This window comes from Bos grunniens, chromosome 7, assembly GCF_055505025.1.
Source record: "Bos grunniens cultivar Pamir isolate PY7600 chromosome 7, Bosgru_T2T1.0, whole genome shotgun sequence".
Taxonomy (NCBI): Eukaryota; Metazoa; Chordata; class Mammalia; order Artiodactyla; family Bovidae; genus Bos; species Bos grunniens.
Genome location: NC_141171.1, coordinates 62,882,692 through 62,907,101, shown reverse-complemented (window position 1 = coordinate 62,907,101; position 24,410 = coordinate 62,882,692). Strand labels below are relative to the sequence as shown.

The following is a 24,410-nucleotide window of genomic DNA, read 5'->3' as shown; positions in this document are numbered from 1 at the left end:
TGGAATGTGCTAGAAATTCACCCTATAGGCTGGAAAACTATCCACTAGGATGCTGGAGAAAGCTATTCATAGAAAATCATCTCACCCCAGTTACTGTATGAAAGCACATAAGCAGGGTAGGTCCTGGGGGGAGCTGCTGGCTGCTAGGTCCTGCTGGTCCCTTACACAGCAGGAGCCTGGTGCTGGGGAAGTCATCCTCAGAAGCTATGCTATGCTAAGTCACTTCAGTCTTATCTGACTCTGTGTGATCCCATAGACGGCAGCCCACCAGGCTCCCCCATCCCTGGGATTCTCCAGGCAAGAACACTGGAGTGGGTTGCCATTTCCTTCTCCAGTGCGTTAAAGTGAAAAGTGAAAGTGAAGTCGCTCAGTCGTGTCGTACTCTTAGAGACCCCATGGACTACAGCCTACCAGGCTCCTCTGTCCATGGGATTTTCCAGGCAAGAGTACTGGAGTGGGGTGCCATTGCCTTCTCCACCTCAGAAGCTAAGCAGAGACCAATTACACATACTGCAAGAGCCTGGAGAATGAGCACACCAGAATCAGAAAGGAAAACCTTTTCTCCTCCAGTATCTCTCCAGGGTCTTTATTGACAATGCTTAATATCGTGCCATTAGGCAATAAAACAATGTTTAAATGGTTCAGATTTTCACAAGCAGGCAAAAAGGTTGAATTGGAACTGAGACAATAAATCAACAACCAGCACTTTCTCAAAAGGGTTCCATGTATGTACCGAAACTATAGTTTGGTACTTCTCTGGCAGTCCAGTTTCTAAGACTCTGTGGTTCCACTGCAGGGGGCACAGATTCGATCCCTGGTCAGAGATCTAAGATCCTGAATGCTGTGCAGCATAGCAGAAAAAAACAGTTATGTTCAACGTGGTTCCCCAAAACCAGAAGGAGGAAGGAGACTATAAGTGCACCTGGAAACTAAGGGACAGTATATCTAAGGAAAGGACTAGAAATCTGAGTTTTTAATAAGCTCTCCAAGCAGTTTGACTGGTGAGAGAACTTTGACACTACTAACTTGGATGGTGGAGCCCCTTGGATATTACAAGGATAGAACCAGCCTGGTACTCTGTGTGTGTGTGTGAAGTCCTGGGTCTTGGTACACCTCTTTGTAAGATACTAGAACTTCTCTGCCTCTGTGTGTCTTCACTCATGGATATGGGTCTCATGTCTTTGTAGCTTGTTTCCCCATCTCTTTCTGTGCCTGCCTCTCAGTCTAAATATCTCGGCCTCCCAAGGCATGCCCTCTAATGCCTTTCAATTTTAATACTTATTTGACTGTGGACACTTAAGCTTGGTGGACTTAACAGTCAACAGTCCATGGGGTTGCAAAGACGTTAGACAGGACTGAGCGCACACATCTTCTTGCAAAGCAGGTTCTTAACCACTAGACCACCAGGGACGTCCCCCTTTCAACTTTTACATGCTGTTCTGTCTCCTTCCTTCCCAATGGGTCCATCTTCCATCTTGAGATGAAGCACGACTTCCTCCTCTGCAAGCCTCCTCTCTTCATGAACCGTCCCCATCCTCTACAGTCTGAGCGAGAGATCCTTTCATGGCTCCAAAGGCACAAGCTCCTTTAACACTTGTATTGTCCTGCATGATCCTCTTGCTTCCCTGGCTCCCTGCTAGGCTGTGTCTTGTTCATTAGTGCATCTTGGATGCCTAGCATAGTGCCGCCCCACGGCTGGCAATCAGCAAATACTAAGTAAGTAACTGAGATTGTCCCTCTAGGGAGGGACGGGGGTGGGGTGGAGGCTGTGTCTGGCCTGTTCACAGCGGGGGGCCCGGCCTTCCCAGCCCCTAATATCAGCCTGACACCGAGCAGGCGTTCTAAAAATGGCCAACCAACAAGGCAAGCTAGCCGAGCTGTCCCTCCCACCGCCTAGCGCAGACGTGGCTGGCGTCCAGGGGCCCCGTGCCGGCCGGAAGTCAGCGGAGAGGCCAACGGCCTTCAGGTGGCTGCCAGCCCGCAAGGCCAGAGCGGGCGGGGCCAGGACCGGAGGGGGCGGGGCCGGGGCCAGAGGGCGGCTCCTGTGGCGTGCACACCCGGAAGCGTGGCCGCGTCAGCGCTCAGAGCCGGTGGAGGCGTAGTCACCGCCGCAGCCACCACCTCCTCCTCAATCATGCCGGTAAGTGGTCGCGCCGTCCCCGCCCCGCGCAGAACCGCGGCCTCCGGCTTGCTCGTTTGCACCGCCGTTGGGTCAGACGTCCCTCTTCAAGGGCTCTGGCAGCGGCCGAAACTGTCGCCTCACTTCTTGCCCCTCCCACCTAGCTCCCCCCAGCTTCTGCGACCCTCCAGAAAATCGGATCCCAAAAAGAATTTTATCTGGGAGTCAGGCTTCAGCATATGGAAGCTCCTAGCCTTCATGCGATTACAAGCCTAAACCTTTCAGGCATAGACGGCGAAACTGAGACCACTCCAATAGGGGCAGGGAGTCGCAGAGATCACACAGGGAGGGAGTTGGTGTCCCACCTGGATGCCTCTTCCGGCGGAGCTGGCCTGAAAGAAGGGTTTGCGGTGGCTTTTGCCTCCCATATAGGACGGATGTTCAGAGATCTGTGTTTTTCTTCCCTTCCCCTGCCCACTCTTGAGTTTCAAGTTGGGCCGTGCTGAATGGAGAGAGTGCTTTCAACCTTTCCTACCGGTCACTTAATGAACCTGAACCCATGGGCTCCAGAGAGGTTCGGGGTCCTGCCCAAAGTCACCAGTTGCTCAGTGGCAGAGTTTGGGATGGGCAGAGCAGGTCTTAGGGCACCTTTGCAACTGACTCAGTCTCGTGGTCTCATTTTGTAGGTAAAAAATTAAGGCCTTTTTCAGATTACAAAACAAGGTCCACTAATTTATTCAGGGTGGTGTTGAGAAATGGGTGCGCTCAGATTAAGCCTCTTATCTTCAGGGTCCAAATCTCTCCTGAACTCACATGATAATTGCTCAATAAAAGTAGTCATGCTGGCTTGGGAGGAAGTTCTGTTCCTGATCTGATCTCGGGGCTCCTGGCTGGTGTCTTGTGGTGCTTAACACTTTTCCCCAGGGTTGCCTGATTTTATGGCTCTGCTCCAAGTGGGTACCTAGAGGTATCCCACAGATGCCCTGTGTCTTAGCAGCCTAGCTTTGGGGAGCTGACAGGTGAGCCAGAGGCTCCTCCGGGCCAGGTTACAAACATCTCAAGTGTCATTTCCCTTGGGTCTTGCCAGGCACCTTGAGACAAATCCTCAGACAACCCAAAGTATGAACAAAGAACCTGAGAGAACCAGCCCTCCGAGTTGAGCAAATCTGCCTGTGACAGTGTCAGAGAACAACACTAATCACTCTGGGTCTGGGATAGTGGAGGCTACCAGGTTTCCGTGGCTGGGTGGCATGAGGGAAAAGCCAGCTTGAGGGTGGCTCTATTCTACGTTAAATTCTGGGCATTTATTTTTTTATACTTCTGGAGATTTTGACAAAAGACCCACCAGAGTGGATGATCAGAATGAAGAGGGCACTTGGCAGTATTATCATGAGATGAACAGCTGAAGGAAGAAGGGTATTAATCAAGGGACTCACACCAAAGCCGGAAAGGGAACAATGAGTCACCTGAAAGGTTTCTCACACAAACACTTGGAATCTCTGAAACTCCTTTGAAAAATCTGTGCCCCAACCCCCACCCTTGCCAGCTGGTGACTTTAGACACACTGCTTTACCTTTCTGTCCCTTGATTTCCTCAGCATACAATGGGGATTAAAAACTGCAACCTCATAGGACTGTCAGTAGTAGTAACAGGAAAAAAGTGCCAGTAAAATTCATAGCTCAGCCACTGACATAGTCCTGAAGGAATGGTAGCTCTTGTGTAGACCTAGAACAAATTGGGTAGAACTACAGCAGGCAGGTTTCAACCCTGTGTTAACAAGGACCACAGTGGCTGTTCTCTGTCACCCTGAGTGAGTGACCTAACCTCAGCTGTCAAGAAGTGACAATACTAAGGCCTATCTTGTGGGGTTGTTGTGATTAAACAAAGACATGCATGGACAATGCCTGGCACATAGTAGGCACTCTAATATTAGTAAATTTCCAATCATCAAGGTGTTCAAAGACTGAATATTCTGGATATTTGAGAAAGCATTTCGCCTCTGGGAGGCGTCTGGATAGTATGACTCCATTCCATTCCCGCCCTTCCAGTTCTGAGATTCTATTAAAGGATTGTACAGATGACTGGGCTTTTTCATCTTCTTTACAGAAACTGTTTTATAGGTAGCAGAGCAGAGGCGCTGAGGGGCTGGCTCTGTGCAAAGTCAAGCATTCAGTGGTGGGGCCAGTCCTAGGATTCTCTGTAAAGAACGGATTACTCTACTCATTAAGGAGGCTTTCCACAACCCCCACAGTTGCTTTTGCAACTCAGAGGTACTGAAGAGAGCACTGAATAACGATTGCCCGTCTGCTGGCTTCTGACCTCTGTACTGTGCAGGATTGAAAGAGACCTGTCCTTCATAGCCAACAAAAGAAAGCTCTAGAGATCTATTGACTTTAGGTCCTTGGGCAGCAAAAACTTGTGCTCCTTCCCAAGGTGTCCCTATCTCAGGGTTTCTGCAGCCCCATTTGCTAGTCTGGAACCAGCAAGGTGTCTCTGGAGCCAGGAAAACCTGAGTTCAAGTCCCAACCTCCATATATACCCACCACGTGACTGGGTGACTTAGTTAACCCCTGGAACCTCAGTTTTCTCCTTAGTAGGGTGACTAGCTCCCTTTCCAAGCTGGGTGGGGACTGACTTAGATACTATATAAAGAGCATTTCACATAGTGGGTACTCAACAGATTTAGGTCTTATATTGGTCTTGCAAACCCATTAAAGCTTTGGATTGGTATACAGATGCAAGCTATTGACCAATCTGTTGTTGTTGTTGTGGACTATTTTAAAAATCTTTATTGAATTTGTTACAATATTGCTTCTGCTTTATGTTTTGGTTTTTTGGCTGTAAGTTTTGTAGGATCTTAGCTCCCCAACCAGGGATCGAATCTGCAACCTCTGCATTAGAAGGCTAAGTCTTAACCACTGGACCACCAGGGAAGCCCCGCCCCACTGACTAATCTTGATTACCAATTACTCTAGAGCAGGAGTCAGCAAACTTTTTCTTAAAGGGCCAGACAGTAAATATCTAAGTCTTCATGAACCATATGGTCTGTTACAGGTCCTCAACTCGGCCCCTCTAGTGTGAAAGTAAATGAATGAGCTTAGCTGTGTTTCAGTAAAACTTTACAAAGCCAGGTTGCAGGCAGGCTGTAGTTTGCCAGTTTGTGTGCTGGAGCAGCATCTTAAACTATTATGTGGGCAGGAATGAGCTGGGTGTCTTGTTAAAAACCGAGGATTCTGATTCAGGAGGCCTGATGGTAGGACATGAGAGTCTGCATTTCTGGCATGTTCCCAGGTGATGCTGTTACTGAGAACCACCTGTTAAAGGCAAGATTTTGGAGTCCTCACTAGAAATCCTTATTTCCAGAATTTGTTGTGGTTGTTGCCGAATAGTCACAAAATTAGCTGAAAGAATCAAATGTGTTTAACTAGAAGAAAAGGAAGACTATTTTCTTTAAGGCAAGTTTTGCAGATTTGGCCTCAGTAAAATAGTGGTTTTCTGGTTGTGTAATGATGCAAATGATGGTTATATAACTCAGCACTGAAAAACCGAAGTACTTCACTCTTGGCCTCAGTTTCCCTTGTACAGCATGATGATAATCCAGACCCAAAGATGGTTTGAGACTTGGAGAGAGCCTGAGAAGCCATTTAGACCAGTTTTTCTCAGGTGTGTGGTCTTACCCTTCTGTCTCCTCAGTGGGTTAAAATAAAAATGGAGGGTCCCAGGGCCCACCCAGAGCCACAGTGCCCACTGAGGCAGCCTGCAGACCTGGCTGGTCCCCAAGGCCCGATGTGATTCTTAAGTGCACTGAGGCTGAGAAAACTTACTTGGTTAATGGTTTAGATAAGGGAACTGGGGCCCTTAAGGGCAAGGATTTTGCCTGAGGTCTTCCAGTAAGATACAGTGCTATGCCCAGAATTCCTATTAAGGTAACAGATTTGAAATACTCCATGAAAAATGTAGCCATAGGTTTTTGTTTTTTCTTCTTTTGAAGGGATAGAAAAGAGGGAAGTGGAATAAAGTAATAACAATAATAATCTGAATAGCTAACTTTTTTTTTTTTTTGCCACACCACAGAGTTTAGTTCCCCAACTGGGGATTGAACCCCAGCCCTTGGCAGTGAGACTGCAGAGTCTTAGCCACTGGGCCACCAGGAAAGTCCCTGATAGCTAACTTTTTACCCCAGTGGAACCTACGACTAGGCTCCAATCTCTTTACCTAACATACTAGTTATCTATCACTCCTAATTAATTGCCCCCCAAACTTAGTGGTTTAAGACAACAAATATTCATTAACTTACAGTTTGTGAGAGTCAGGACTCTGGAAGCAGTTTACTGGTGTTTCTGGCTCAGGGGCTCTCAGGAGGTGCGGTAACCATATTGTCCAGGGCTGTGGCCCTCTGAAGGAGGATCAGCTTCCAAGAGGGCTCCCTCACATGGCTGTTGGCCAAAGGGCTCAGTTCCTCACTGTATGCACCTCTCCATAGGTTTGCTTGAGAGTCCTTAGGACATGACAGCCAGTTTCCTCTGGAGTGAATGATCCTAGGGAGAGTAAGGCAGACAACACATGTCTTTTATGAGTTAGCCTCCAAGGTCCCCTAACATCACTTCAGCCATATTCTACAAGACATTGGGATGAGACTACTCAAGGGCATAAATACCAAGAGGCAGATATCATAGAAGAGAAGCAAAAGGCAAAGGAGAAAAGGAAAGATATACCCATTTGAATGCACCGTTCCAAAGAATAGCAAAGAGAGATAAGAAAGCCTTCTTCAATGCTCAGTGTAAAGAAATAGAGAAAAACAATAGAATGGGAAAGACTAGAGATCTCTTCAAGAAAATTAGAGATATCAAGAGAACATTTCATGCAAAGATGGGCATAATAAAGGACAGAAATGTTATGGACCTAATAGAAGCAGAAGATATTAAGAAGAGGTGGCAAGAATACACAGAAGAACTGTACAAAAAAGATCTTCATGACCCAGATAATCATGATGGTGTGATCACTCACCTAGAGCCAGACATCCTGGAATGCAAAGTCAAGTGGGCTTTAGGAAGCATCATTACGAACAAAGCTAGTGGAGGTGATGGAATTCCAGTTGAGCTATTTCAGATACTAAAAGATGATATTGTGAAAGTGCTGCACTCGATATGCCAGCAAATTTGGAAAACTCAGGACTGGAAAAGGTCAGTTTTCATCCCAATCCTGAAGAAAGGCAGTTCCAAAGAATGCTCAAACTACCACACAATTGCAGTCATCTCACATGCTAGTAAAGTAATGCTCAAAATTCTCCAAGCCAGGCTTCAATAGTATGTGAACTGTGAACTTCCAGATGTTCAAGCTGGATTTAGAAAAGGCAGAGGAACCAGAGATCAAATTGCCAACATCCATTGGATCATCAAAAAAGCAAGAGAGTTCCAGAAAAGCATCTGCTTTATTGACTATGCCAAAGCCTTTGACTATGTGGATCACCACAAACTGTGGAAAATTCTTAAAGAGAGGGGAATACCACACCACCTGACCTGCCTCCTGAGAAATCTATATGCATGTCAGGAAGCAACAGTTAGAACTGGACATGGAACAACAGACTGGTTCCAAATAGAGAAAGGAGTACATCAAGGCTGTATATTGTCACCCTGCTTATTTAACTTATATACAGAGTACATCATGAGAAATGCTGGGCTGGATGAAGCACAAGCTGGAATCAAGATTGCCGGGAGAAATACCAGTAACCTCAGATATGCAGATGATACCACCCTTATGGCAGAAAGTGAAGAACTAGAGAGCCTCTTGATGAAAGCGAAAGAGGAGAGTGAAAAAGTTGTCTTAAAACTCAACATTCAGAAAACCAAGATCATGGCATCTGGTCCCATCACTTCATGGCCAGTAGATGGGGAAACAGTGACAGACTTTATTTTGGGGGGCTTCAAAATAACTGCAGATGATGACTGCAGCCATGAAATTAAAAGATGCTTGCTCCTTGGAAGAAAAGTTATGACCAACCTAGACAGCATATTAAAAAGCAGAGACATTTCTTTGCCAACAAAGGTCCGTCTAGTCAAGGCTATGGTTTTTCCAGTAGTCATGTATGGATGTGAGAGTTGGACTATAAAGAAAGCTGAGTGCCGAAGAATTGATGCTCTTGATCTATGGTGTTGGAGAAGACTCTTGAGAATCCCTTGGACTGCAAGGAGATCGAACTAGTCCATCCTAAAGGAAATCAATCCTGAATATTCATTGGAAGAACTGATGCTGAAGCTGAAACTCCAATACTTTGGCCACCTGATGTGAAGAACTGACTCATTTGAAAAGACCCTGATACTGGGAAAGATTTGAAGGTGGAAGGAGAAGGGGACAACAGAGGATGAGATAGTTGGATGGCATCACCTACTCAATGGACATGAGCTTGCATAAACTCCAGGAGTTGGTGATGGACAGGGAAGCCTGGCGTGCTGCAGTCCATGGGGTCGCAAAGAGTTGGACACGACTGAGTGACTAAACTGAACTAAACTGAAGAGATCATGGGGCCATCTTGCATGCTGGCTGCTATGCTTAAAATCCTGTGTTCATCGTCTTCACCAGCCTGGAAAGGAACTCTCATCCCCATTTTGCAGATATAGAAACCAAGGCACAAAGGAATAAGTAAAGTTCCTTACTCATGGTCACACAGCTACTAAGTGCCAGAGCTGGGATCTGAAGCCAGGTCTCATTTTCAGAGATTACAATAAAGGAAGTATTGGTATAAATAACCTTTGTTTGAAACCAAAGGAAGAACCCAGGGTTCTTCAAGCAGCTGTATCAATTATCCATTCCCTCAACAAACTGTATTAAGCCCCTCCCCTGTGCCAGGCACTCACCTTTCCCTTTACTGGGGATGCAGCAGTGAACTGAATAGAACTCATGTTCTGGGAGCTTGCCTTCATGCCCTTGGTTTGTTAGATATCCTGGATATGGTAGGATGTTGAGCCCACATGGAGAGTCCAGAAACCTGAGTTCTCTTACTGGGCCAGCTTTAGCTCACTGGGAACCCAGGCAAATTCTCTCCCTTTCTGGGACTTAAGTGCTGCCTCTGAGGTACTTGGAATGCGACAGTGGTCTCTGTACTTCAGAATCACCATGGAAGCTTATTGGCGGTAGTGGACACCTCAGCCCTTTGGATTGCTGACCAGAACCCATAGTTTTTAATAAGCTCCCAGGTGATTCTAATGCAGGGAGTGATCTGATGCATAATTACGACCCCCAGATCAGCACTGCTCAGAGCATGCCTCCCCCCACTCCCCTGACCAGAGTTACTAGTGATCCTCAGACAATTGCATAGCTGAAAAACCAGGATGTTGAAGGTGAGACTAGAAACCCGCATTTTAAACTTCCTTCCCAGGTGATTCGATACATTGTGTGCCAGATACTGCTAAAAATTTTCTAGGGATTCTGTCCTTTAACACAACCACCTCTGAGATATAGAGAACCTGAGTTACTCCACTGTACAATTTAGTAGAGTGAGACTCAAGCTACTGATGAGTCTGATGACAGCCCGATCTTCCCTTTCTCTCTGCCCTCTGTCTTGGGGCCCTGAGTGGGCCTGCCTGCTAGTGGGTGTGGGGGTCCCTGTGCAGGACCTGGCTCATGGTCCCCTTTGTCTGTTTCAGAAGCACGAGTTCTCCGTGGATATGACCTGTGAAGGCTGCTCTAACGCAGTCACTCGAGTCCTCAACAAGCTAGGAGGTGAGTGAGTGGCCCTGGGTTGGGGATGGGGTGGGGAGACTGGTACACTTACATTAAATGAATGCAGGCATGGAGCAGGAGAATCTTGAGTTTAAGCTGATAATAACAGTGAAACCAAAACGTACTGAGTTACTTGGCATGTGCCAAGTACTCTGCTTCATGGCTTCTGTGGATCATGTCATTTAATCCTCACCACAACCGTTTCAGATAGTTTCTTTGACCATCTCTGTTGCGAGCAGGAGGGAACTGAAGTTCAGAGAGGTTGAATGATCTATTGGTATCACACAGCCAGTAAATGACTCAGCCAGTAAATCTGGCCTGGAGGAGCCCTTGCAGGACTAGTTACTATGTTACATTCATCTCCACTGTGGTAACTTTTGTTATGTGATACATTTGAGTGTCATTTTCTATTAAGATTTTAAAAGTTGTAACATTTTAAGAAACAAACTTTCAGTCAGTCATGCTGGCAGAACTTCTAAAGCACCCCTTTTGGGTGTATTTAGAAAACCATTCTCCAGTCCCCTCACTTCTCATCTGCGGAAACTGAGGCCCAGAGTGGGCTAGGGTCTGGGGTTCCATGAGATAACAACAGAGTTGTAATCAGAGTCCTGGGGGCAATCCATCTTTTAAGATTTTCATTTCTAAAACCCTGGATAATAAAACACCCAATTTTCTTTCTCTTTGTATTTATTTTTAATTGAAGGATAATTGCTTTATAATATTTTGTTGGTTTCTGCCATACATCAACATAAATTAGTCACAGGTATTCATATGCCCCCTCCTTCTTAAACTTTCCTCCCAACTCCCACTGTTTTTGTTGTTCAGTCATCAAGTCATGTCCAACTCTTCTCAACCCAATGGACTGTAGCACACCAGGCCTTCCTGTCACTCATCATCTCGGGGACTCTGCCCAAGTTCATGTCCATTGAGTCAGACCTCCCACAATAATAACACCCAGTTTTCCAAGGGCTCTCATGGGGTTGTCATCTTGTTAGCACTTAAAACAGTTCTCTGAGCTATACTTTCCATCTGTGGAATGGGGATGTTGACACCAGGCCCCAGAGCAGGAAGTGACTTGCCCAGAGTCTCATAGTGAGTCCACGGCTAATTTCTAGACTATAAACTGGAACCTGAACTTGAAAAAATCTGAAGCAATGGAAAGAACTTGACCACTAACTTCCTGTGTGACCATGGCCTCCTCTTCTGGGGCCTGGCTTTCCCCAGCTGTAGTATGGGAATGTCAGTCTCTTAGCTTTGCTCTGGATGCTTTAAGGTGAAACTCCACAGCTTACCTGGTGGCTCAGTGGTAAAGAATATGCCTGCCAGTGCAGGAGACATGGGTTCGATCCCTGGGCTGGGTTGGGAAGATCCTACGTGCCACTGAGCAGCTAAGCTCGTGCACTACTAAGCCTGTGTTCTAAAACCCGGGAACTGCAACTACTGAGCCCATGTGCCCTAGAGCCTGTGCTCCACAAGAGGAGCTGCTGCAATGAGAAGCCTGTGCGCCACAACCAGAGAGTAGCCCACACTCACCACAACTGGAGAAAAGCTCGCACAGCAACGAAGTTCCAGTGCAGCCAAAAATAAATGCATTTTTTTTCTTTTTTAAAAGAGTAAAACCCTGCTCGGAAGCCTCTGTATACAAGCAGCAGGTCTGGATGAAGTGAAGGCCAGCCTGCTTTCACTCTTGCCAGCTCCAGAACACCTGCCTGGGGACCTGGGTTGCTAGAAACATAGCTTTGAAACCCACTGGGTCTCATGATCCCAGAGTGTCTTCCAGCTCTATGATGCCACCAGAATATTTACTCTAAAGAGGAGGAGGCCCTTCTGAAGCAAAAGACAAAACCCAGAGTGCAGCCAGGATGCACTGCCCTCCGCCCCTGGTGTCCAGTAGGTCCAGAGTCAGGTTAGGACTAAATCCTGTGCCATGTGCTTTTTGAGGTCCCTTCGCTGGTGCGCCCACAAGGGCTGGCTGACCCCAACTCCTTCATGTTTGATGGGGAGACTAGGGCCTGTGATGGGCAGGACCCAGCCGAGATCAGTGGTGAAGCCAAGCCTGGGACTCTGCCTTTGTTATTTCAACAAGACCCGTTTGTACCTACTCACATATGCCACCAAGGGTCCTTAAATGGACACAGCTCTTTAGGAGGGCAGTTCTGCAATATCTGTGAACATTTAAAGTACACCAATATTTTGCCCCACACTTTCCATTTTATGAATTCATGGTATAGAAATATTTTCACAAGTTTTATAAGATATGTTCAAGTATATCTACATTGTTTTGATCATAGTGAGAAATTGGAAGCAACCTCAGTGTCTTGTAGATGGGGACTGAGTAGATAGATGGTGTGTGTGTGCACAGTTGCTCAGTTGTGTCTAACTCTTTGTGATCCCATGGCCCGTAGCCCTCCAGGTTCCTCTGTCCATAAGATTCTCAAGGGAAGAATACCGGAGAGGGTTGCCATTCTCTGCTCCAGGGGATCTTCCTGATTCAGGGATCAAACCTGAGTCTCTTGTATCTCCTGCAGTGACAGGCAGATTCTTTACCACTGGGCCACCTGGGAAGCCCTGTGATATAGTAACACTGTGGGATATGGTGTGGCTGTCAAAAAGAATGAAGTAAGTCTCTATATGTGCTAAGATGGCAAGGTGTCCTGGACACTGGAAAGTGACATATAAGTAACTTGTTTACAGAGTATGATGCTACTTTGGAAAATGACTTTTCATTTGTCCATCAGGAGAAACACTGGATGGGTCCCTATTATTCAGTGATTCTTATAGGCAGGAAATAGTCGGGGGCCTTACACTTTCAAATTTTATTCAAAAATGCTTGTCTTTTTTTTTTTAATGGTGTGTCTGGGGACTTCCCAGGCAGTTCAGTGGTTAAGACTTCATGCTTCCACTGCAGGGGGCACAGGGTCGATCCCTGGTCAGGGAACTAAGATCCCACAAACCACAGAATGTGGCCAAAAAAAAAATTGGCATGTCTGTATTACTTTTGCAATTAAGAAAAAAAATATTTTTACAGCCCTTATTTAGAGGAGAGATAGACAAATTATAGCCTTTGGGCCCACAGTCTGTTATTGCATAGCTGAGAATGGTTTTTACATTTTTTCAGGCGTGTAAAACAATATGGGGCTTTCCAGGTGGCTCACGTGGTAAAGATCTGCCTACCAATTCAGGAACCACAAGAGAAATGGGTTCGATCCCTGGGTCAGAAAGATCCCCTGGAGAAGGAAATGGCAACCCACTCCAGATTCTTGCCTGGGAAATCCCATGAGCAGAGGAGCCTGGCAAGCTGCAATACATGCATTCGCAAAAGAGTCGGACACAAAAGCGAAAGTCGCTCAGTCATGTCCAACTCTGTGACCCCATGGACTATTCAAGTCATGGAATTCTCCAGGCCAGAATACGGGTAGCCTTTCCCTTCTCCAGAGGATCTTCCCAACCCAGGAATCAAACCCAGGTCTTCCACATTGCAGGTGGATTCCCTGCCAGCTGAGCCAGCAGGGAAGCCACAACAACACAAAACAATCTACAGAAGATGATGGGGCCGAGTCCATGCAGCTCACAGTTCCTAAACCATGGGCTCTCTGGCCCCTTTCAGAAGTTTGCCAATCCCTGGTCTAGAGGAGAGGGAAAGAGTGGGGTGAACAATTTAAGAGCCTGACTGGGTATATGTCTGTCTTCCCCACCCCACTTCCTGCAGGAGTTCAATTTGACATTGACCTGCCCAACAAAAAGGTCTGTATCAACTCTGAGCACAGCGTGGACACTTTGCTGGAGACCCTGGGGAAAACAGGAAAGGCTGTCTCCTACCTTGGCCCCAAATAGAGAGGCCCCGTCCAGCAGCCTGCAGGATGGACCAACATGGGCAGGTGGGTAAGGCCCTGACATGGCCACCAAGTATATCATTACCTAATGCAAACCACAAGCTCAGGGACTCCTTCCAGTCTCCTGCGAGCAGAAAGAGCACTGCTTGATGTATCCCGGAGACGCCTCTATGACTTTGGGCTATAGTTTGTGATCAACAGGGTTTAAATGTAAGCGTCTGGCCCTGGGCAGTGTGCCTTTTACTTTGGTAATATAATGGTCCCTTCAGAGGTATTATACTTCACTTAGTCCCTAAGCTTTGCTCACTGACCAGGTAAGTGAATTCACCTTGGCTTCCATCCCCACTTAGAACTGTTATCAGCTTCCCAAACACGCCCTTTTCCCAGACTGGTGCAAAAACAAGTGTGATCAGTTTGGTAGCTTCTTAAAGCTTACTATATGACCCAGCCATTCCTTGCCTAGTATTTACCCAAGAGAAATGGGAAGCACTGTCCATACAAAGACTTGTAAATACTGGTAGTGGCTTGACTTGTAATAGCCCAAAGCTGGAAACAACTCAGTGGCCATCACTAGGTGAGTAAACAAACTGTGGAATAGCCATGTAATTGAATACTATTGTCCACGCAACAACTTCAGTGAATCTCACATATAAAAGAAGTGAGTGAAAGAAGCCAAGAAAAGGAAACGTACTGTATGCTTTCATCTATGGAAATTCTAGAAAAATGAACACTAGTCTGGTGAGGGTATGGGGGTGTGTGTGTGTGTTAGTCGCTCGGTCGTGTCCAACTCTGCGACCCCTTGGACTGTAGCCCACCAGGCTCCTTTGTCCATGGGATTCTCCAGGCAAGAATACCAGAGTGGGTTGCCCTTTCCTTCTCCATGTGGGTGTATTCATCTGATAAGTTACAGATCATCACATTGTACACTAAAGTATAACACAGCCGTCAAAGGTGAAAAACAACAGAAACAAACCTCAGCAGCGTGTTTAAGCTGGCTGTTCCCTTTGATTTTACACAATCCAGAAAGGCAGGTGGCACCGTGCCAGCACCCTTCACTGCGGAGCCAGGGCAGACTTTAGTCATCCATGCAGCATTCCTTCCCTCTGTGCCCAGTCACAGCCTCAGAACCCTTCAGAGCACAGTCCTCCTAGGGGGCACTGCCCCTGTGCACCTTTAATGCGTGGATGACAACAATCACAACATCCCTAATGTCGGCCATGGCTCTCACTGTAATCAGGAAACACGAGGCCTGGAGAAGGGAAGTGACTTGACCAAAGCTTCACGCAGATGAGTGCCAGGAGCAGGCTGCAAGTCAGGTGTCCAACCGCCTGGCGCGCCACGGCAGTGACCTTCAGCCGCAGCCTCCTTCCTAAAGGTGGGTGTTGGAATCTGCGCTGTGGCGATGTCCTGTGTGTCTGGTGACATCATATGCAGATCAGGTGTGCCTGTCTTCCTCTTCCCCTTTCTGCCCACGGATACAACCATGTTCAGGAAGGAGCCCAGGGTGAATAATCAGTATTCCAGGGGTCTAGTTTTAGCTCTGCCCTCAGTTCACACTCTGACTTTGGACATTTGTCTTTTATTCCTGAGACCTAGTCCTCTCTCCTATAAAATGGGGCTGTAACCTCTACCTTGCTTTCCTGCCTTGTGGGGGTTGCTATGACATCCCTTTGAATATGAAGGACGCTCTTTAAAGGGAGAGTAATGTTTCCACCATACCAGTGTTCATCCAGAGAAGGCAATGGTGACCCACTCCAGTACTCTTGCCTGGAAAATCCCATGGATGGAGGGGCCTGATGGGCTGCAGTCCATGGGGTTGCTAAGAGTCAGGCACGACTGAGCGACTTCACTTTCACTTTTCACTTTCATGCATTGGAGAAGGAAATGGCAACCCACTCCAGTATTCTTGCCTGGAGAATCCCAGGGACAGAGGAGCCTAGTGGGCTGCCATCTATGGGGTTGCACAGAGTCGGACATGACTGAAGCAACTTAGCAGCAGCAGCAGTGTTCATCATGGTGGATCCTGTGTCCCTGGGGTTTTGAGAGGGAAGGGGGGACCCTGGGCCCCTCCATCTAACCTAAGTAGCCCTATTTTATATTAGGTAAAAGATTGTGTTTATACAAGTCTCTATTGCAAGGATGGATGGAGGAAGGGAAAAGTTACTCAGTGGCTCCACACATGTGGGAGCCCCAGTGTAGACACACTGAATTGGAAACTCCTGACTGAGCATGTAAATTTTAACTAAAAAATTAATACCTAGACTTCCCTGGTGGTCCAGTGGTTCAGTGGCTAACACTCTGCACACCCAATTCAGGGGGCCCAAGTTCAATCCCTCCTCAGGGAACTAGATCCCCCATGCTGCAACCAAGACCCAACACAGGCAAATGAATAAATTTAAAAAAAATATATATATATATAAAGTAAAACCTGCCAATTGTAAACCATGTATAGCTTAATGTGTGTTTTTTCTCATAGTAGGCTCTTCCTTTTAAACTGAGGTGAAATTCTCATAACGTTCAGCTCACCGTTCCTCACATGTGCCGCGCGTGGGCCTGTATAGTGTGTTCACAGTGTTGTGCCTCCACTCCAGTTTCAAAACTTTCATCACACTGGGAAGACTCCCTGTACCCACTGAAGCTCACACTCATTCCCCGATGCCTCCTCTCTCCATCCCCTGGCAACCACAAATCTGCTTTCTGCCCTTCTGGACGCACCTATTCTGGATGTTTCCTACAAAAGGAAACATTATATGACCTTTTGTGTCTGGCTTCTTTCACTCAGCATAATGTTTTCAGGATTCACTCAAGCTTAGCATGTACCAGTGCTTCATTCCTTTCAATGGCTAGATAGAACGTTCTCATAGTAGTTTTCATAATTTATCTATTTTAGATTTTTTTTTTTAATTATAGGAACTGTCAAAACTATGCAAGTGTAGGCGTAAAATGAATCTCCACATGCCCGTCACCCAGATCCAACATTATCGAGTCATTGCCATCATCTCATCCACGGCCCACTCTCACCACCCCCATATTCACAGCAAATTCAGGCATCATAGTGTTTGGTCTGCACACCTGTCAGTAACGATGTGTAGTATGAAGAGGCTCCTGGAGGTTCACACCACAGCACTGGGTGAGAATCACTGATCAAGCCAGTTTTACTCCCACACACCAGGCAGCATCTGTCTCTGAGTCTGTTTTAAGAGGCTCCTCAGTGACTGATTCGAAGCCAGGTTCAGGAACCAGAGGATGAATATTTATTGGTTATTAGGTCTCCTTGATCATCTGGCTCTTAGCAGATTTGTTTGCTCATGGCTTTTTTTTTTGTTGCCATCCCAGTTAAGTTGAAACAGGGCAGAGGAAGAGCTCCAGCAGCCCTGCGAGAGCCTGGAAGAGGGCTTCAGCAGTGATCGGCTTAGCAAGGTCAAGGCATTCTTGTAGGAGCAGCGTGCAGGGCTGGACATGGGGTTCTAGTCCTATTCGGCACCTGGGTTTCCCACTTCACCCCCTGCGACTGCCTCTTCGTGAATCTTTACTGCGTTTGTAATGTCTCCATGTGCACAGCAGATGGCACCAGTGTTCCACCTCACTTCTCATTTCTTCCAGGATGCTGATCCTCTCCTGCCCTCCAGACAGATCTAGGACCTGGCAATCCTGCTCAGCAATGGTAGTTCCTGCGGAGACCCTCATTTGTCCTGCTCCTCTGTAGCTTCCCTGCAATAAAGTCAAGCCAATTTTGCTGGTGATACTGTCTCTTGCCTGGTCTTGTCACTTGCTTACATGCTGTGCTGCTCACATGTTGCTGTGAAGGAAATAACTACAGTGCTTCCTTGGGTTGGCATTCTGACAGCTCCCAGGTCCAGTGGATCCTGAATCTTGGCTGTATGAGCTTTTGCAGATCACTCACCCTCTCTGGGCCTCACTTTTCCTCATCTATAAGTGAAGGTGTTGGGTTTGGTTGGTGATCCTCTTTCTTTTCACTACTTTCTTAGACTCCATATGTTGAAAAACTTGTCTGTCAAGTGAATGCATTTAAGGGATGTAAAATTGTATGGTAATGGGAATAATGATGGGAAGATGTGCTTGTATATCAGAATAATGGGAAGAGAGAGACTGTCTGGGGTAGAGTCCAAGCTCCACATCTCCCAGCTGGGCCACGTAATCTGTTGGTGTCCACAGGCATAAAATGTGGTAACAGCATCTCTTGCAAATGGTGGTTGTGGGGATTAAATGAGATGACTCATGTAAATCACTTAGAGAGTGCTTGCCAGTTAGAAATCACTCAGTGAACATTCTCTATTCACGTACATTTTTTTGATGTGTATTTAATTAATCAAATATCTATAGAGATGGCAATTAGAATCCCAGTCAACCTAAAAGTTAGTGCCTCACAGAGTTGATTCAGTTATATCAAAACAAAGGGAATGTTTTCGTTTGTATAGCTTTATTTACTTTTTTTAAAATACTTTAAGGCAGCAGCTCTCAAACTGTTTTATCTCAGGACCCTTTTACACGCTTGAACATTTCTGAGTGTCTCAAAGAGTTTATGGTTATGTGGGTTATGCCATGGTAGAAATTAAAACAGGAATGTTTGAAACAGAAGAATATATAAGCACATCTCCCATGGGCCACTGGGGCGAGATGAGGTCATCGCACAGCATTTAGATCCTGGAAACTTCACTGCATGATTGTAAGAGAAAGGGGAAAAAAGGCATCTTGTGGGAGCAGTTTTGACCTGGCATTCCTACTGAAAGGTCTTGGGAACCACATCACTGCTTTGAACAGTGACCTGAGATGAGACCTGGCTCTGCCTTCGGCCACCTGTGATCTTGGACCAGTCACTCCATGTGTCCCAGAAGTAGTTTCCTCATCTGTACAGCGCACAGTATCTGCACCCCCGGGGCCTTAAGTAAAACTCTGCCAGCTCTAAACTGTGTGCTAGTGTAGTTCTGGCCCATTATGAGAGCATTAAAACAAGTCTCATCCAATTCTGCCTTTGTGGTCCCTCAGGGGCACAGGGCCTCTCCCAGCCTTCCCGGTATCTAGGTGTCTTGGCCACAAGATGGTGCTATTCTTTGGCTTTGACCATCCACAGAGATGTTGAAGACCGTTTCTGTGGACTCTGGGAGTACAAACTTGAGTTTTTCCATTTTCACAGTTTCCCAGGAGACCTGGTTGATGCTGGCTGGCCCACTGGGAACGCCCAAGGATGGAGACACTGGTGCCTCTTGGGGCAAGTGGTCCTTGGAGGAGGTCCTTTGCTTTGATTCTTCTCCACCCTACCACTCCCTGCTGGAATCCAGGTTTCCAGCTGAGGCCCTAGGTTTTGGTCTTTAATGCCCCAAGCAGCAGGAGCCAATGAGATCCCACAGCAGGATGTGTGTGTGTGTTGTGGGGGGAGCAAATGTGTCCACATGTCACCCCGGTGCTTGCCCCAGTGCCTGACCCCAGCCCACCTGCCCAGCCTTCCCAGCCCTCTCTGCAGCCAGCTGCATCTCCCAGCTGCCTTGCTTTTGTTCACACTGCCTCAAGATGGAATGATCTCGCCCGCCTCCCCACCACCGCCTGTCTCCACGTACAAATTCCTTTCCCTCCCTTGCATACCACAGCCTCCAGGAAACCTCCACAACTGGAAGTAATTTATATCTCCTCTTGGCCCTCCCAGCATTTATCCTCCTAGCTTCAGGGCTGAGGCAAAGCTTTTCATCCATGTGTCTTTCCTGTCCTCAAGATCAGGCCACACATCTGTTCCCTCAGTGCAGAAAGCAGGCACAGTGGGGATATTTGATTGGATGTGTAATGGCTGCTATTTGGGGGCTTTTTATTGTGCATCCTGCCCTTATGTTTATGTCAGTCTTTTTTTTTTTTTTTTTTTATCTTTTAATTGAAGGATAATTGCTTTACAGAATTTTGTTGTTTTCTGTCAAACATTAGCATGAATCAGTCACAGATGTACATAGGTCCCCTCCCTTTTGAACCTCCCACCCATCTCCCGTCCCATCCCACCCCAGAGCCCCTGTTTGTTTCCTGAGACATACAGCAAATTCCCATTGGCTATCTATTTTGCATAAGGTAATATGATTTTCCATGTTACTCTCTCCATACACCTCGCCCTCCCCTCCCCTCTCCCCATGTTCATAGACTGTTCTCTGTATCTCCACTGCTGCCCCGTAAATACATTAATCTGTACCATCTTTCTAGATTCCATATATATGTGTTAGTTTACAATTTTTATCCTTCTCTTTCCGACTTACTTCACTCTGTATGATAGGCTCTAGGTTCATCCACCTCATTAGAACTGACTCAAATGCATTCCTTTTTATGGCTGAGTAATATTCCATTGTGTATATATCCCACACCGTCTTTATCGATTCATCTGTCAGTGGACATCTAGGTTGCTTCCATGTTCTAGCTATTGTAAATAGTACTACAATAAACATTGGGGTACATGTGTCTTTTTCAATTTTGGTTTCCTCAGGGTATATGCCTAGGAGTGGGATTGCTGGGTCACATGGTGGTTTTATTCCTAGTTTTTTAAGGACTCTCCATACCGTCTTCCATAGTGGCTGTATCAATTTACATTCGCACCAATGGTGCAAGAAGGTCCCCTTTTCTCCACACCCTCTCCAGCATTTATTGTTTGTAGACTTTTTGATGATGGCCATTCTGACTGGTGTGAGGTGATGTTTCATTGTAGTTTTGATTAGCATTTCTCTAATAATATGACATTCATTTGTATCTGGTCCCTGTAAGACAGTGGACCAGGACAGACTCAGACATGGTAGATGTGTAGGAGGCATCCTTTGAGTTAATCTTACAGAGGCAGAAATTACCTGGTCCAATCCTTTTAGCAGGTTTATATTTTTGTAAAAGGTCCCTGTGTGAATACAGAAGTCTGGAGCCCCTCTTGGGGCTCACTATTCCAGGCTCCCGTCACCTTTGCCTCTGTCCACCTTCCCCCCGTGTCCTCCATGGCCAAAGCCTTACCTTTTCCAGGGCTGACATCCCCAGGGCTGGAGAGAAGCCACACAAGCCCTGTGGTGCTGGAGGCAGAGCCCGGGCAGGGTCCAGTGCTGGACTTGGGAGAGGGTAGCAGAGGGTCCACAGAGGGAGCCCGTCGACCCTGAGCAAGCTTGAACAAGTCATCTCCTATCCATGTCTCCTGCTAAACACAAGTTTTTGACTTTTTTTTTTTAACAACTTTAATGAGGTATAACTTCATTTGATAAATGGCACACAACTTAAGCCTATATATAATATTAAAGGATATACAGACACACTCATGAAACTATCACCACAATCAAGAGAGTGATGTTCATCACCTGGGAAACTCTCATCAGACCCCTTAGTAATCCTCCCATCCCTCCCTCCACCCCCAAGTAACCACCAATCTGCTTTCTGCCGCTATCAATCAGTTTTCAGTTCCTAGACTTTTCTATAAATACAGTCATACAGAATAGACTCATTTCTGTCTGGCTTTTCCCACTCACCACAGTGACTTTGACATTCACTCATGTTATTGAGGTCTCAGTAGTTTATTTCTTCCTATCACTGAGTAGTATGCCATTGTATGGCCCTACCACAAAGTATTATTCATTCAACATTGATGGACACTGGACTTGTTTCCAGTTTTTTAAACTACTCTCTGGTGCCGGTCTGGTTCCACAATGGCTCCACAGGGCACAGGAGTGTGCCAAACCAAGGCAGATGCCAAACCAAGGCAGAAGCCAAACCAAGGCAGCTTAACATAGTTTTACCTACCCAGCTCCCTCCTAGAGCCCAGAGGTATTGAGCCACACTCAGGACTTGAGCAGATCTGGGTGCAAATTCTACATCCACTACCTACTAACTGCATGGCCTTGAGGGAAAAGTAATGGATTCTTTTGTGCAACTCACTTCCTCATCTGTAGAACACGGATCATGATATATCTACCTCAGCTGGCTATTGTGAGATTATACAAGGTGGCTTACGTAAGACTCTGGGACTGAAATAGGAGTGCCTAATGCTTGATAGTGGCATTCCACAAATCAAGTCTTTTGAACAAAAAGTTTCACCATTATACAATTTGAAGTTTGAAAACTAGAATTTGCAGATCTACAGGTCTGGGTCCTTTCAACCCTGCAGACTATGAGAAGGAAAAATGGACCCTCAAGCATGGCGCTGAGTGGGAGGAGAGCGGTGGTTGTTCAGGTCACAGCCCTCTCCGTGGCATTCTCCTTTAATTAGGGATGGTCTCTTCAAAAACACAAGCCTGTAATTTCTGGGGAGTGTCCCGCAGAGCTGCTTTTAGGTTTCCATGTCTTTAGGGGCTGTGGTCACTTAGTTTAAGTGGATGAGAGAGCTTGGGGAGCCTATCTGCTCCCCAGGAAGGGATAGGTCTACAGATCTCAGACTGCCAGTCAGAACTTTGAAAGAGAATATCAAAGCCTCTGGAAACAAGGATGCCATCCCTCACTGGTCTGCTCATCCTGGGCTCCTAGCATCCTAGTCCTTTTAGGACTAAAAATCCCCAGGCAGCTAGAAGCCAGCTGGATCTTAGATGAGAATGCAGGCTCTGTAGACAAACAGATGGGTTCAGTGCCAGCCTGGCTGTTGCCTGGTGGCATGAGCTTGGGAGGTTGCTTAACTGTCTTCAGGATCTCAGTTTTCTCATCTGTAAAATAATAACTATGCCTTTTTCTCACAGTGAAATGAGATGATGCAGGCACACGGTGGGTGCTCAGCCTGACTACTGTTATCATCATTGCAGGGTTTTGGGGAAGACGACCTGGCTGGTTGTCCAGTCCAATGTCCACACACACCCACCCTGCCTCCCCCCAACAGTGGGGCCCCAAGTCTTGGCCTGCACACCAGCCCTGAGAGAGATCTCTACAAGCAACTGGCTCAACTCCAGACAGCTCTGGGAGGCGGGGAAATTCTGGTGTTGAGCCCACACACACCTCCCCAGCACTTCTCATAATGGAGGCTAGATATATCATGACACTCAGGCATCAGTCTAGCCCCTCCCCATGGTGGTGCCTCAGAGGCAGAACACACTCCCTTACCCATTCCTACTCCCATCCCTGGCCCACCCCCTCAGCTCTTCCTCGGGGACACAGCTGGAGTCATCAGACCACCTGGTCACCAGCCTCCTTGTTAATGCCCCCCCTCCCTTTTTTTTTAGCTGTACCTCAGGGCAGGTAGGATCTTAGTTCCCTGACAAGGAATTGAACCTGTGCCCCCTACAGGGGAAGCATGGAGTCTTAACCACTGAACTTCCAGGGAAGTCCTCGTTGATGCCCTTTTGATAGTGGAAGCTGAGAAAACACAAGAAGGCCAAGCAGCCCTGAGCCCCCACTGCTGCTAGGCCCACTCATATGGTTCCTGGCACCCGGCACATGTGCCACCCCACCCGACTTGACTTGATTCCCACCCCACTTCGCTTGACATTTTGGGGAGTGTGTTCCTGAATCCTATGGCTCCATAATAGGTCTGAGGCTACCTGGTCAGGCCGCCGCCCATCTCAGACCTGACCCCTCCCCTGCTCCGTCACTGCCCCTCCCAGGGTCCAGTTTGGAAACCATCCTCCCTTAAGTGCCACTGACGGGTATCTAACTCCTTTTTTTCTTTTCTTCCTTCTGGTCTAAACAGAAGCTGTGGTTTCCTCTGTATTCCTGGTAATTAGAGAGGCCAGAAAAGCCGCTGAGATGGTAGGAAGGGCTAGAGGGAGAGGTGGAAGGTTAGAGGCTGGGGGAGCAGCCCGGAACCTCTAAGAGCTTCAAGTGCCCTCCAGCGCTGTGAGACAAGCTCCCCAGACCCTTCCACCACCACCTCCTGCCTCTGCCTCCTCCTCACACCAAACTCCAGAGGTGGCAGAGGCCTTGAGGAATTCTAGAATGTTAGAACTGGACAGCTCTTTAGAAAGAAAAACTCCTACTGCCTCATAATGGAACTATGTAAGTTGTGATGGTGATACAGAATTAAAACCATCTTATTTATAAATCACTCCCTGCATTATAATCTCTACATGATGAAGAAAGTCTGTGTAACGTTTTGGTGTATTTCTTTCTACATCTTTTTCGTGCTTATTTAAATATTTATGTGTATGCATGCTCAGTTGCCCAGTATGTCCAACCCTTTGCAACTGTAGCCCACCAGGCTCTTCAGTCCATGGGATTCTCCAAGCAAGAATAATGGAGTAGGTTTCCAAATCTCCCTCCAGTGGATCCTTCCAACACAGGGATCGAACCCACATCTGATGCATCTCCTGCATTGCAGGCAGATTCTTTACCACTGAGCTACCAGGGAAGCCCTATTAACATATATATATATGTATATATATATATATATATATGAACATAAAAGGCAATATACTGTAGTGTTTCAAACTCAGGCTCTGCAATTAGACTGTGTGGGTTTAAATCCCAGCTCCATATCTACTGGCAAATTATTTAACCTACCTAGTTTATTTCTTTAACCCTCTCTAGTTTCAGTGCACAGGTTTCTCATTGCAGCTGCTTCTCTTGTTGCAGAGCATGGGCTCTGGGATGCCATGGGCTCAGTGGTTGCAGCTCCTGGGCCCTAGAGCACAGTCTCAGTAATTGCAGCGCACGGGATAAGTTGCCCTGCAGCATGTGGGATCTTCCTGGATCAGGGATCAAGCCCATGTCCCCTGCATCGGCAAGTGGATTCTTTACCCCTGAGCCACCAGGGCAGCCCTCAATAATCATTTTAATAATTTTATTGGTGCTGATGTTTTGTA

General features: G+C 46.8%; 2 protein-coding genes across 6 annotated transcripts in view; one reads left to right on the top strand and one right to left on the bottom strand.

Annotated features, from left to right (window-relative positions):
* The window catches only part of G3BP1 (G3BP stress granule assembly factor 1), a 101,210-nt gene that overhangs the window by 48,534 nt on the left and 28,266 nt on the right, over positions 1-24,410 (bottom strand). Inside the window, exon 2 of the mRNA XM_086412530.1 lies at positions 6,417-6,657. The gene's annotated coding sequence lies outside the window, so the exon portion shown is untranslated. The remainder of the gene's footprint in view (positions 1-6,416; positions 6,658-24,410) is intronic.
* On the top strand, positions 2,084-23,653 carry ATOX1 (antioxidant 1 copper chaperone). 5 transcript variants are annotated; one of them, XR_015167763.1, is made up of 5 exons: positions 2,084-2,140; positions 9,763-9,838; positions 13,548-13,716; positions 14,909-15,046; positions 17,275-17,414. XR_015167763.1 is itself a non-coding variant. In XM_086412538.1 (4 exons), the coding sequence occupies exons 1-3, from the start codon at positions 2,135-2,137 to the stop codon at positions 13,670-13,672; spliced, it is 207 nt and encodes a 68-aa protein (XP_086268664.1). In that variant the 5' UTR covers positions 2,084-2,134; the 3' UTR covers positions 13,673-13,716; positions 22,419-23,653. The 5 variants fall into 5 exon arrangements, 3 of the variants coding, with proteins under 3 accessions (XP_086268664.1, XP_086268663.1, XP_086268665.1); XR_015167764.1 differs by having other exon boundaries at positions 17,008-17,414; XM_086412538.1 differs by lacking the exons at positions 14,909-15,046; positions 17,275-17,414 and adding an exon at positions 22,419-23,653.

Bases quoted from the DNA above. Each gene is read 5' to 3' on its own strand.
- ATOX1 (XM_086412538.1), top strand. The intron at 9,839-13,547 runs GTGAGTGAGTGG...CACTTCCTGCAG, and splicing joins AGTCCTCAACAAGCTAGGAG to GAGTTCAATTTGACATTGAC.